The sequence below is a fragment of the Sander lucioperca genome, chromosome 12, assembly GCF_008315115.2.
Source record: "Sander lucioperca isolate FBNREF2018 chromosome 12, SLUC_FBN_1.2, whole genome shotgun sequence".
Taxonomy (NCBI): Eukaryota; Metazoa; Chordata; class Actinopteri; order Perciformes; family Percidae; genus Sander; species Sander lucioperca.
In genome coordinates this window covers 1,976,265-1,990,953 of record NC_050184.1, presented here as the reverse complement: position 1 = coordinate 1,990,953, position 14,689 = coordinate 1,976,265, and the positions used below count along the sequence as shown (strand labels likewise).

The following is a 14,689-nucleotide window of genomic DNA, read 5'->3' as shown; positions in this document are numbered from 1 at the left end:
TACATATAAATCTGAGTTTGCTAATCACTTCCTAGACAAAGCAGCTAGACAAAGCTTAGATTTTGACATATACAATATTTGTCACACACAAGTTTTAATGAAATGTTTTGTCTACTGAGGCTGAGGTTCTGTAGTCATTCCATACTTAAGCCTTAAACATGTTTGTGAAAGTCACCTTCTCTCCCAGTAGTCTTCCATGTCAGAGGCTCAGTCATGTTTAAAGGTGGAGAATTGGCTTCTTAGAGCATGAAACATGAGGTGGTCAGATGTAATGTGATAAAGTAGATGAACAGCTAATATGTGTTTTGCCTAATTATTTTATGTATGTCTTCTTAGGTCATGTGTATATAAACAAAATTTAATTTTCTTTCTCCTTTTGGCCATTTTTGTGTGTTTTTTTCTGCCTAAACTCTAAGTTGTTGTCCATTATCCCATCCTCTGTTTTCTGATTTGTACTTTTAAATAAAAATCAACACAAAAATCGATTATTAACGGGACGACCTCTAGCTCACCCAGTAAGAACGTGCACCCCACGTAGGCTGAGGCCTTTGCAGCGGTCCAGGTTCGAATCCGACCTGCGGCCCTTTGCTGCGTGTCATCCCCCATCTCTTGCCCACCTTTCCTGTTTATCCACTGTCTCTCACTCTGAAATAAAGGGAAAAAAGCCCCCCCAAAAAAATCATAAAAATCTTTAAAAAAAAAGAAAAAAGAAAAAATAGATTATTAACTTATCAGAATCGATAATCGAATCATTCTAGAGAAAATCGCGTAAGAATGCATCTAAGAATCGATTATTTTTCCCACCCCTACTGCACTGTACATACTTTACATTGATTGTGTCCAGTGTCCAGATTGTGATATTGTAATTTCCTTTTTGTTGTTAACAACATTAAAGCCACTGCGTCAACAATTACTACTGAACTCATGGCTATGATAGTGGAAGACAGCCCTACCCCAGGCCCCACAACTGCCAGAGAGGCAGTAAAAAAGACCAAAAAGTCTTTGGGAGTTACTTCAAAAAACACAAAGTCGGAAGAGAGGAGTCACTGGCCACTGCCATTGAAAAGGAGCTCAAGAGCTACTTACTGATACCTGAGGTGGACTGTGGTGTTAATCCACTTGATTGGTGGAAATCCCAAGAGGTACATTTCCCCAGACTGGGGAAACTTGCTAAAAAATATCTATGCATCCCTGCCTCAAGCAGCCCTTCAGAAAGGGCATTCAGCACTGGAGGAAATGTTGTAACATGTCACCGGGCTGCACTTAAACCTGACACTGTGGACAGACTGGTGTTCTTGGCTCATACTTTGAAGTAAATGTACATGTGAACAGTGATCAGTTGGCCTATAATGTTCTATAAAGTTCCAGCATCTGTCCATGCCAGTGTGTGCTGTAATAATAATGACTATTTTTTATTTGTCTGTAAATTGTGGACTTTATTTACATTGTTATTTGTCAACAAATTTATATATATATATATATATATATATATATTTTTTTTTTTTTTTTCTTTTTTATATTATTTAAGATAATCTGATTTGGAAGTGCACCTTTTGGGCAGATTTTTATTTTTGTGTAATCTTTGTACTGGGCAGTACTTGAAGTTAGGCATTTGTTCAATAAGGCCATAGGTTGTAAGGCAATAAGGCCATAAGGACATGGTTGTGCGCAATATGTTACAGAACAGAGCCCTTTGTTTATTATTATGATTTCATCTTGCTTGTATGCTGCACAATTTACATTACAGCAGAGGTGTACACGGCTTACTTAGGCTTTAGGTGTGCCACGATACCAAAAATTCAGTAGTTGGTGCCAATACCAGTAAAATAACAGGATTCTCGATGCCGATTTCGATACCACGGTAAAAAAAAAAAAAAAAAAAGGATTTCTAAGACTCCATGTACTTGAAACATGAACTTCTTTACTAAAATATTTGAAAAATATCAAAATGTCATAACAAGACATCCAAAACATGTGCAATAGAGCATAGAACAACATAATAAAGTGCAATTAATGGTCATAGTGCAACAACTAGTTTCCCCAGACACATTCCAGACTTCCAGGCATCTTTTCAAAAGGTACTGTGCAAAAACAAAAACAGTGTTTCTAACAGTTGCGTGACCAAAGATGTTACAAACCCCGTGTAAATATTGGAGATGTATCTGAAAGATAGAGACAGCTTAGAGTCCAAAAATACGCAGAGTTGGCTAATTTCCTCCTGAAAAGGTAGCTAAGCATTAGCTTCAGGCTAATTTATCACGGCTACAAGGGACGGGCATTTTATGTAATTTCAACATTTGTGTACTGACATTGAATTATATAGCGAGAGTACCCGAGTTGGTTACTTGCAAAAACAATTGAGACACAGCCAGTAAATTGATCCCGACGGGTCCTGGCTAACGCCGCCATGCTAACCCTGCTAACGGCTGACGTTACCGGAGGACCGAGAGTTTGCAGTAAACATGCCGTTTCTTAGGTCGGGTAGAATCTATCTCCGTTGACTCTCGTTCATATTTTTTCGAAAGATATGACCCATGTACGGGACGTAGCAGAAATTTTTGTAGCTCGGGGTCAGTCTACCTCGGAGGGTTTAGACGTTATGGCTGATGATCTAAATCCTTTTGGAGAAAATAAACAGGGTTTTTACTTCCGGAACCACACTGTTGAGCTCTATGGCCTGAACACGCCCAGAAGACGGGGCGGAGGCGGCACCGCCGATCCTTCATCGGCTTCCAAGCCGGCTCCGGTGCTCCAGAGCCCGGGTGCAGCGCCGCTGACCCTCGGTAATACAGCCTCCGGTAAAAGTGAAAATGTAAATTTCTCTCTACAGCGTTGTTTACTTCTCCGTCAGGCTGCATAAGACGCGCTCATATCTTATTTATTTGGCTGGACCTCTTCACATCCACCTCACCATTCCCGCTGCTTTACACACTTTATTTGCTTACGCTCCCATGATTAAATTAAATGAAACCGTCTTAAAATACATCCATGAATAAAACCAACCGCATTCCGATTCTAACAACATATTTCCGTTTTAAGCTGGTTAGGATAGGAACTTCTTTTAAAAGCCAGGCCTTGTTTGTGGTAGTGGACAGTATGGATACTGTCGAACCTCAGCATCAAAATAACTTAACCACCCCTTTGTAAATAATGGGTTGCTAGACACAGTGCCCTCACTGACCAAGGTGCAAACTAACAAACTAACCAACTTTTTTTTCTTACATATTACCATTTAAAATGGTAATATGCAAATAAGATTAAGAGAATAAATCGTTATGCAAGTACTTTTACTTTTAGTACTTAAAGTACATTTCAAATCAGGTACTTTTTACTTTTATTTAAGTAGGGTTGTCGTTGTCATTGTGGTACTTCTACCTTTACTAAAGTAAATATGTCTAAACTTTTACTTAAGTACTGAGATTCAGTACTTCCTCCACCACTGGTAATACACACATTCAGAACGTGCATCTCCATCAGGGTTTTTACTGCAGAATGAAAGAGGGACGCTGTGTTCACACGCTCCAACACGTCCTCCACTGATGGGAAACTTAAAAAAAAAAACATCCTGTTTTACACGGGAATATCAGAGGATAAATTCTAGGTTACTTTGACAAAATACTTCTAAACCTGAGCTGCAAAATACACAGCCACACACACACACACACACACACACACACACACACACACACACACACACACACAGCCACACACACACACACACACACACAAAAGTGCGTTTCACTATCTTTGTGGGGACAGGTCATTGACATAATGCATTCCCTAGCCCCTTACCCTAACCTTAACCATCACAACTAAATGCCTAACCTTAACCCTTACCAGCCATTGTCACCTTCTTTTTTTTCAGACATTTTTTTCTACGTTTTTGTCGCTTATTTTGACGTTTGTGTCTTTTTCAACATTTGTTGTTGTTTTCAACTTTTGTCGCTTTTTTTTCCCTTATATTTTGGCACCTCTTTCAAGGTTTTGACACATTATTGTTGTTATTAAAATCTTTTTTCTTCTTCCGTTTAGTTTTGTTGCTCAAAGATTTTCAGTTTTGTTGCAGAACAGAGAAAGAGAGAAAGAGAGAAGGATAGAAGGAGAGAAAGAGGGGAGAGAAAGAGAAAGAGAGAACATTGTGCCAGCCATGGAAACAGTACCCTATACACCTATAGCTTCTATATATTTATACTGTATATATTTAACATGTAAACAGCTTCTATATCCATGTATACACACATAGCTTCTATATATTTAAGATGTAAGCAGCTTCTGTATACATGTATACACATAACTTCTGTATATCTATATATTTCAGATGTAAACGTGTCCCACCTGTCCCCTGGTCCGCTGACAGCTTCCTCTCTGACGTCATGTTAAAGTTCCTCACGGCTCTGCGACCTGTTTCAGGAAATACAACAACACGTTAGCAGGAGCTAGCTGCGGCTAACCTTAAAAAAGTACGACATTAAAAAAGAAAACAAACCTGCTCTGTGTAGCTTTGTTTCAGCTTTTAAAACCACATCCAGCAGTCTATGACGTTTGTTTCTTCTTAAGAAACTAAACACTGGCGCGTTTTACTCTGCCGTCCTCATCACGATATGACACACAAACAGTTAACGTTAGCTCTGGGGATGGACGGTATTACGGGTCGTACCGACAACTTCCGGCCGACAGAATATAAGAAGGTCACACTCTGGTTGCGTCCAAAATCCACTATTGGCGCTTTTCCATTACATGGTACCTGCTCGACTCGCCTCGACTCGCCTTTTTTGGTTTTCCATTACGAAAAAAAGTACCTGGTACCTGCTAACAGGTACTTTTTTAGTACCTCCTCAGTCGAGGTTCCAAGCGAGCTGAGGCGAGCCGATAAGGTGACGTGAAAGCGACAGACGGGGGTGTCCTGAACAAACCTGCTATTTTTAAACAGTTTAGCCAGCTGTTTTTTTTTTTGCTGCCTCCAGCTTCTTTAGAAACAAAATGTGTCTTCTGGCAACAACACACACCTTCAACGTTCGTGTCGCGTTAGGTCACGGCAGTTTACAACGGCGCCGCTTGTTTACAGTTCTGCGGAGGAGGCTCCAGGCAGAGCTTTCGCCGCATCCTACGTACACACACACATGCTGGCTCGACGCACACACCAGCTGACAAATGTATACATCAGGCCACATATTACATAGGCTACGGTGAAGCTCTGCGTGGAGCCTCCACAGAACTGTAAAACAAGCTCAAGTGGCTTGATGTTATACTTGTGCGCTGGTGTGTGCGTTGAGCCGGCAAGACGACCAGCCACGCTGAGGCGGTACTAAAATATGCAATGGAAAACGGACGCACAGTGTGTCGAGTCGAGGCGAGTCGAGCAGGTACCATGTAATGGAAAAACGCCATAAGATGTTATTGATTTAGTAGTAGTTTATTTAGTAGTAGTCCCACACTAACATGTTATTGATTTAGGAGCTAGAGCAGTCTGTGAGGTTGTTTAGTCTGTCTGAGACCTTTAGTATGAATGCAATAGGACGTGAGTTGCATATTATACCCAGGCATACATATCCCACAATGCAGTGCAGTAGTAACAACAGCGTTCATAATTGAGAAATCAAAATACAAATATTCAGTCATCACAGTCCATAAACATAAAACTATACATAAATAAGAGCAAAAAATATAATATGAAAGTAATAATTTAAACAGAAACAAATAAAAGTAAAGAGGTGACAAACTTGCAAACTTCATTAATGACAATGACAGCAGGAGTTCTTAATTAAATCATTTTGAGTAGATATCATTTATAAAAATGACTTTCTTATTTGTTACCAATTGAAGAGACTCAAAGTATAAGTCCGTTTCAATTTGGAATAGTTTACGTAACAGACAGACAGAAACGGAGGAGCTCTGTGACGTAAACATGGTCTAATTATTCACCTCTTTCGGTCATTTAACCCTTGTGTTGTCTTCCCGTCGGCCATGCAACTTTTTGTTTTTCTGGGTCAAAATTTAACGTTTTTTCAATGTTTTGGACGTCTTTTTCGACACGTTTGTTGCTTTTTCACCGATGTTTTTGTCACTTTTCTTAAAGTTTTTCATTTTTTTATGCACCTTTTTACATTTTATCCTTTTTTTTCTTCAAATGCTATAAAATTCAATAAAACTTGCGAAGAGCATTGTAGGGAGCCATCCACGTTATTTCTTTTGAAAATTTGGTATAGAAACTTTTTGAAAATGGGTCAAATTTGACCCGAGGACAACAGGAGGGTTAAGTATTATCTGGCAGAAAGAAGGCACAGAAAAGCCTTGAAAAAAACGGCAAAAACTCTAGCAAAAGCGTCAGAAAATTTCGGAAAAACTGGAAACAATGAACGTCTCCAATGGGCAAGGAGGCTCTCAGGGAAGTTAGGTTGAAATTACAGTTCAGTGCGTCTGAAAAGATCCACACTGCTGTTAATTTCTAGAAAAGTCTGTTGAACGATAGTTTCCATGTTGAGTCTGTAGAGCAGAGGCTGAGATTTCAGACGCAAACATCTACATCAATGGCTCAGTCCTTTACACACAGAATCATTACATATTAATATTAATATAAACATATTTATCATTTAAATTGTTTTAGTGTTAGTGGGAACATCTCATAACCCTTATCTGATATCACCTCGACTCCTGGGTCCATTTGAAGCAGCGGGAAGTGATGGCGCCATTGACCAACAAAAACCTGGTCTAAAGTCAATAACACAGCATTTCATTGTTATTTTAACAGCGCATTAGTAAAATGTGCCTAGGCTCGTGCACAGCACGCGCACACTATGCTTGTTACACACACAGGGACGCACAGCAGCACACACAAATGCAAAAGCTTAAAAATAAAAATATTACAGTGCAAATTAGGGCTGGGCGATATGGAGAAAATCAAATATTACGATATTTTTGACCAAATACCTCGATGTCGATATTGCAACGATATTGTAAGGTTGACAATTGGTGCTTTCACAAAATATCTTCCACATTTACATTTTAGATAAATAACCATCATAATGTGGATATAATGACTAAGTGGTACAGCTAGTGGTACAGCTAGAACAGTCTGGTAAGTTCAGAAAATGACATCACTTAAGTTCAGAAAATGACATCACTTTACTGTAATGCAGCCTTTGAAACCAAGACTAAACTTACCATGTAATGATATTACAATTCTTCAAAATCTAAGATAATATCTAGTCTCATATCACGATATCGATATAATATTGAAATATTGCCCAGCCCTAGTGCAAATCCACCATCATAATAGCAATGCGCCAAGGTCCAAACGCACCTGGCTTTTAAAGGGAATGGGAGATAACACTGATTGGTTTATTGCATGTTACGTCCAAAACACATCTATGAATTAATGAAGACACTAAGTACAACTCTTTTGAACCATGCGCCCGGAGCATGGACCATTTTTTCCGCCATTAAACTAGCAAAAGTGGATTTGGACACGCCCTAAACGCACCTGCGCCATGCGCTTAGATTGTTAAAATAGGGCCCATAGTGTTAGTGGGTACATCCCATAACCCTTATCTGATAGGCCCCCCGACTCCTCGGTCCTCTGCCGAACCGGAAGTTGTAGGAGAGATCATCGAGGAGCTATAGTCGAGGATACAGAGAGCAGCCTTCCTGGAAGCCGTGCAGCTGAAGGAGTTGCTAACTCCGCCCAAACAGCTGATGTATTCATGTGACGCTTCAGAGGAAAGGACGTCTCGTCCTTCTAAAACACATTTTCTCGGATCCTCTCTCCTCCCGTGAGGGAGGCAAGTGGAGGACCCGAGGAGGCAATTTAAGCAACATGAGATGCAGCTACAGTGATCTTAGACTTAGAAAACTTTAATGTCCCCGAGAGGCAATTTGTTGTACAGTACAAGCATATTGACACATAATCCACAACATAAACATTGAACCAGACTTCTACAGCACTATTTATCTAACACATAACATACACACATCAATAAATAGAATACAATACAAAGGAGTATGTTGCACTTCCCTAAAAGGCCTAATGTCATAAATAAATATATTCCTCCTCGAGTCATACCCCTCCCTACATCTTTCTTTAGTTGGGTTGTTGCCATGGGAATGAATGAGTTTTTTGCTCGGTTGGTTCTGACGTTAGGGTATCTATATCTACGACCAGAAGGGAGCGGCTTTCTGGTTGTATCCATGCAAACCTTGTCTGCCTTCTGTACCAATCTGGTCAGATATAGTTGGTACAGGTCTACCTGTTGCTTACCAATGATTTTTCCACAGGTTTTAACAATCTTCCCCAATGGAGCTCAGCTTACCTTTCAGAAAACCAAACAGAATCTAAGCTACGGTGGCTGCAAGGGATCAAAAAGGCTCCGCACTATACGGCTGTATGCCGCCAACTACACCGTAAAAAATGTGACCAATGGTTACTTAAAAAATGCATGGCAACAAAGTGACACGTAATATAATTGAATAGATTTTAAGTTCTTCAACTTTGATTAACAAGTATTGAAAAAATAAACTAAATATAAACAAAACAAATGAGTACATTTTCATAAAAGCAACACTTAAAATGTGTTGGATTTAGTAATAGCATACAAAATTATAAGTTATATAGCCAAACATTTTTGAGTAAATCCAAATCAGTTTCACAAAGAAAACTGATTTATGTTTAATAAGTATCTGAGCAAAAGTAATTTAGATTTACTAAATATCTGGGAGAAATTAATTTAGATTTACTAAATATCTAGGAGAAATTAATTTAGATTTTTTAAATATCTGGGAGAAATTAATTTAGATTTAATAAATATCTGGGAGAAATTAATTTAGATTTATTAAATATCTGGGAGAAATTAATTTAGATTTACTAAATATCTGGATAAAAATAAGTTGTATTCACTAACATAAAATAAATTATATTAACTAATAGTTTAGCACATTGTTGCCTAATTCAACACATTTACACTGTGTTTCTTATTTATCCGTACCTAAATGAATTGTTTACATTGAAGTTTTAATTGGTATCACATTACTTTAAATCTATTCAATTATATTGCATGTCACTTTGTTGCCATCCTTTTTTTATGTATAATACACTTAATATCATGCCTTCTTGGTGCCACAGGTAACTTAAATTGGGTTAATAAATCATCATGCATAATAAGAACAGCAGGTAAACATTTATTTGTCCATTTTTTTCTAAACATGTTTATCTAACATTTTTCAAGTTGTTTAGTGCAAAATGTCAAAATACAACAATAAAACACAGAGAGAGGCTATGAGAACACAAAGGCAGAAATTATGTATGTGTACAATAGGGACACAATATAATGGCATTTGGGATTCTTTTTAATACATGTTTAATCATTTAATGGTGTTTAATTTCTGCTACATCATTGGCTTAAATTATCCACATTGATTTTTGATGTGATTTAAGGTTTAGTCCTGTTAGTGTATTTAAATTAAGACAATGTTTTCAGTCTGCAAATTTTTCTTATATTTTCATTTATGTGCCAATTGAAATCGTCAGGGCCATTATGTTTTTCAAACGGCTACAAGTAATTGATTAATATCACATGGAGTCTGGGATAAGGTCAAGTTATTCCATTAGCCTTACTTCTTTACTTTTTGCTAAAATAGGACTCACTTAAACAATCAATTGAAACATGTCAAATTTGCATCCCTGGTGTACACAGAGGAATCACAAGGTACAATAACAGCTGCCTGTGGCAATACAAATTCAAAAACACAATGCCACTCCCGTAAAATGAGTATGGTTGGCTTGATATTTCTAAACAACCACATGTTGCACTGAAAATCTATATTTTTTAGTTACTTAACAGTTGAAAAAGAAAATGCCCAAACTTTCATCAAGTGGAAGCAAGTTAAGAACAATCAGGGCAGCGTGAACAATCTTTATGGTGTCTTTATGTTTATTTTGGTCACTTTTATGAAGAGTAAAGTAATCTTCAAATTCCAAGTCCAAATACTAAAGACTGAACTCATCAGAAATTCCAAAAGGTCTCCTTCAGTAACAGTTTGCAGTTCCTTCACAGTGAGTGGGTAACCATGTGACAGTTTTGACAGTGAGTTAATTGTTCCCTGTCATTCTGCGAGCGTCCCTTTTCTTAAGCTAGTAGCTTATTCTTGAGGCTGTTCACTTTTGGGGACAGCTTTGAACAATCCAGCTCAAGGAGGAGTTTCTGGAAGACTTCAAGCGTGTACCTGAGCTCCTTGGGATAGGCAAGATTCACTGCATATGCCAAGCCAACGACCATGGAGCAAGCCCTTGGAAAGTTACCCAGAGCAGTCAGAACTTTCACGCCCTCTACTACGATGCCGATGTCATCAGGACCCTCTGGCGTAGTAGTCTTGATGTTGTAGATTTTAGTTCTTTGTACAGCAAGGTCCTGCGACACACTGTCTTCATCAGCATCCTGAAATAGCAACAACATTGGGTATTTCAGACTGTACCACCAAAGGAGAAGGTTCCAATTGAACAACTCCCAAATTGGCTGCTGCACATGATGCACTTCCGTTACGTAATAAAATCTGAGATAATGTACTTCCATAAGCATATTTTCATGCCAGGTAAGTTAAAAAGGATCTAATCAGCTCACCACCACATGAAAACAATTCAATGACACCAGAGATGATGGTCTGAATTTAGTCACAGTTGTAAATATTTGTAAGATTTTGGAAATTAAATCAATTCATCGCTACAGAAATGAATTTCTTCATGGCACTTGTCTGCGCACTTTGTGATCCGTTGCACACCTGTTATTCTACATTCACTAACACAGGCTGGTCACCTAGTGAGCCTCGTTTCTGGGAGTATTATACTGTAGTCTTTTTCTTGGTGCATATCTATGATGTTAAATTAACCTTAGCTAGCCAATCAGCTGCATTATTAAATATAGGTACAAGCATGCTGCATGCATATTGGCTCACTGACACTGATGAGATTTACTCCTTATGTATCAAATTTGGTACCGATTGACCATGCACTTTTCAATACTTGTCAGTATCGGAGCAATTTGGCTTTCGATACCCAGCCCTAGAGATGAGACAGATTACCTTCTTTATATTTTAACATGTTCTTGAACTTACATCATACTCCTTTAAGAGATGATCTGTGGATTCCCCAAGGTACACCATCAAACACCGAATGACAACATCTCTGGTCATGCTGATGCTATGGTTGCTTGGAGCCTGAAATTACAAACATAAACATAATTCAAGTTCATGGTGTAAAAATCATTTAATGACAAAACTTCTTAAACAGGGCTCCAGACTAACTTTTTTCACCTCCGTCCCTGAACCGTCCTGAAAAACAATTTTAACCGTCCTGAAGCGTTTCAAGAGTGAACTAAAGCGTCCAAAAATCTAAATGTTATTTGTTTATTATCCTCTATAGCTGTTAGTGACATAATAAATTATTATATATTGATAAAATAAATAATATTTATTTTGCTTGATTCAAACAAAAAGATTTATAAACAAAACTGAAAAGTTATCTGTTGGGGCACCTTTTTTCTTGATGATAAATTATTTATTTTCAATTCAGTTATAAACTCCTGGACTTTGTTTCAGCAGGTTTTCTGCTCAGGTTCAAAACTTTCTGCACATTCAGAATCTCTCCCACATATCTGTGTTCTCTGACAAGTCCAGAGGAAAATCATAATATTATGAGACTAACATCATTATTTAATGAGAATTCATAATATTTTATAATATAAGTCTACCTGACCTATACTCAGCTGTGCTCCCCTTCTGTACTGTACTGAATGAGACAAGTGCACTTCATCGAAGGTACAAACCGAAACCAACACTTGTGATCAGACAGAAATCTTGGCACAAATCCTCACGTTAACTTCTGCAGCTCCCATAAAGTGCAGCTCACAGTCCCAAACAGAGCCAGATTGTGCTTCAGGTTTTAGATATTTATAATGCAAAACCAGTGAGTCTGCTGGCTGCGTCTCAGCGCGTGCGGGTTACTTTACCATCACGCCGTATGCCGAGTTGCATTAGCTGGGTGGAGATGATTCTTGCTGCTACTCATCGTTATCAGAATATAGATTTGTTTTTCACTGCGTGAGAAGATTGATGTGTGTCACTTAACGCTAGCCTACACAGCGTGATTGCGAGGTCAGCAAGCCGTTTGTGAATGAGAGAATCAATGGACCTGTACCGCGGGAACAGGTGAGCAGCCAGCCTCCTGTGTGAGTCCGGCCTGACTGTAGTAACAGCGTGAGAAGACGGCCTCCGTTGTAGTCAGCGCTCGGTCGGTTCAGTTTGTCATTCGCTAAGTGATAGTAATAAATAAGCACACACACAATCCCTTTCGCCCTAGAGGCGTTCTACAGAATATTTCTCTTCGTCCCAAACACATTTTCTATCGTCCCCAGGACAACAGGACGCCGTTAGTCTCGAGCCCTGTTAAAGCTGCAGCTTTTAACACCAGGTGGCTTACATTACTGCTAAACAAAATGTCTTAGGGACCAGTCCAGTGAAACAAAGGTTTTGGTCCCAGCAAACTAACAGTGCATATATACTCCCATAAAACCAAAACATTTTTACACCTTGTGTTTTGTATGGATTAAACAAACAAGACATAACATCGGTGAGCTTTAGATGTGCTGGTAGGCAAATTTAGTAACCTTGGGACAGAGCCAGACTAGCCGTTCCTCAATGTATTCCTTTAAGCAGTAAGTACACAGAGCTGAGTGATAACTGGCGCTAAACGAGTTGCTATATGGTTATGTAAACCATAAATGTTGAACATTATTTGTAGATGACCGCAGCAGACATTTTCAATAAATTGTTTAGTGTTTCAAAAAGATATACCTAAACATATATGCTTCAAATGGCTGTTAATCACATAACCATTGCAGGTTGAGGGTTTTGGTGTCCAATCAACAATGTGGAACAGAATCAGTCATGTCAAAGCACTACTTTGCAAGTCTCAAACATGTGCCATTGGTTGTGAGTGACAGTGTATATTCAGTGGTCACTTTAAATTTGTGCACCTGTACAATTTAATGCAGTTCAATACAATTGTTCTGCCATAAAGTCTCCTTTTATGATGGATATAATGTTCCGTTTTTGTTCACACGTCAGAGAAATGTTAATAATGTATATGTTTTAGCATTGAGCTTATTACTATTGGAAGATTTTCTACTGGACTATTGGGAGGTGTTACTAATATGCCAACCCCACATGTATGTAAATATGCAGTACAAAGAATTACAAACACACTTCAGTACAATGCCGTCTAGTATAGCACCGCTTTTAACTATGACCTCAATAATAAACATATAATTGAATGTACACCTTTCTGACAATGTCAAAAAAACTGAACAATATAAACTTGAATAATTATGTATCTAATAAAGTGACCACTGAGTGTATACAAATTATTTAAAAAAATGTTAGCTATTATTTACCGGGAAATTCTCTTTATCAGAGAGAATCACAGGCTAACATTACCTCCTGTAGATTTAAGTAATAAGCATTATATTCCAGTTTGATTACAAAATAATATACAAACATAATAGCCATTTAAGGTTACCTTGAGTAGGATGGCCTGCAACCTCAACCCCATGGTTCCACCTTTGGAGTGGAAGATGTTCAGAAGCTTCGGAGTGTATTCATCCAGCTTAGACATGAACTTTGATTCAAGATGCACCATTGTGATTCTGTGAAACTCATCCTGGATCTGAAAGGTAAATAATACATACATTACATATTTTACATATTGTTCTTGCAACTCTAGCAAGAAGCAATATTATTCTCATGATATTATGACCTTCATGTACATTCTGGGTTAAATCATCTGACTGTGCAGCATGTTAATATATTTTGGCTAGCATACTACAATCTTCAGTGTTGGTAGTTTCTTACATGCACTCACAAAGATTATTTAAAATGAAAATATGATTTAGAAAATAGTTGACAGTAACATAACACATTTTCTATTTATGAGCTAAATATGCAAAACCACTAGTGCAGTCCTTCATAGTGGACTAGAAATATTTCAAATTAGCATGTGCTTGTAACTCACTTGAGAGGGCTCAAATAGAGCAGGCCATCTGGTTTTGATGTCTTCTATGCTGGGTGATAGGTTGATGATTTCGTTTCTTCTGTGTGCAAATGTTTTGGCCATTTTTTCTTTGATCAATTTGTTGTTGTCCCTTTTTCTTACTTCAGTAAGCAACTGAATCCTCTCTTGTTCTTGACTTTCTTCATCCTCTCCTGCTGGGTAAGGGGGGAGGTAGTTTACCTCTGCCTTTCGAGGTTTTTTTACACTCTTTGCAGACTTCTGGTTTGCTGGGCTCTTGTGTTTCAGTGCATTACACATCACCTCAGGAACACCATAGCCTCGGAGTTTGGTGCGATAATTTGCCATCTTGTATTTGATGCTTTGTTGCCATCCATAGTAACCTGAGGAGCCGGGTTCCTTAAGACAAGGATACTTACTGACAAGTGCCTCAGCAACATCACTTATCTGTGCACTTGATGGATAGGCTGTATATGTATATATAGTTTCAGCCAGCTTCTCAAGTATGTCTGTCTTGATCTTTGAGGTAGTCACAAGTGTTCCATTCTTCTTGTAGTCTTCAGTGGCTCTTTCAAGGTAAATCTCAGTTTCATATGCAAACCCTGGAATGGGGAACTGCTTTGGCCACCCTTGACATCG

General features: G+C 38.4%; 1 protein-coding gene across 2 annotated transcripts; it reads right to left on the bottom strand.

Annotated features, from left to right (window-relative positions):
* Positions 1-8,841: 8,841 nt before the first annotated feature.
* On the bottom strand, positions 8,842-14,424 carry LOC116050889. Of its 2 annotated transcripts, XR_004105194.2 has the most exons (5): positions 14,054-14,424; positions 13,562-13,708; positions 11,101-11,202; positions 9,993-10,427; positions 8,842-9,809 (listed from the first exon to the last, which is right to left on the bottom strand). XR_004105194.2 is itself a non-coding variant. In XM_031301119.2 (4 exons), exons 1-4 carry the CDS (start codon positions 14,396-14,398, stop codon positions 10,119-10,121), a joined length of 903 nt encoding a protein of 300 aa, XP_031156979.1. In that variant the 5' UTR covers positions 14,399-14,424; the 3' UTR covers positions 8,842-10,118. The 2 variants fall into 2 exon arrangements, 1 of the variants encoding a protein (XP_031156979.1); XM_031301119.2 differs by having other exon boundaries at positions 8,842-10,427.
* Between the last annotated feature and the right edge of the window lie 265 nt (positions 14,425-14,689).

Bases quoted from the DNA above. Each gene is read 5' to 3' on its own strand.
- LOC116050889 (XM_031301119.2), bottom strand. From the start codon at position 14,398: ATGGCAAATTATCGCACCAAACTCCGAGGCTATGGTGTTCCTGAGGTG. The intron at 13,709-14,053 runs GTGAGTTACAAG...TTTACCTTTCAG, and splicing joins CTCTATTTGAGCCCTCTCAA to ATCCAGGATGAGTTTCACAG. The intron at 10,428-11,100 runs GTAAGTTCAAGA...TTGCTATTTCAG, and splicing joins ATCTCTTAAAGGAGTATGAT to GATGCTGATGAAGACAGTGT.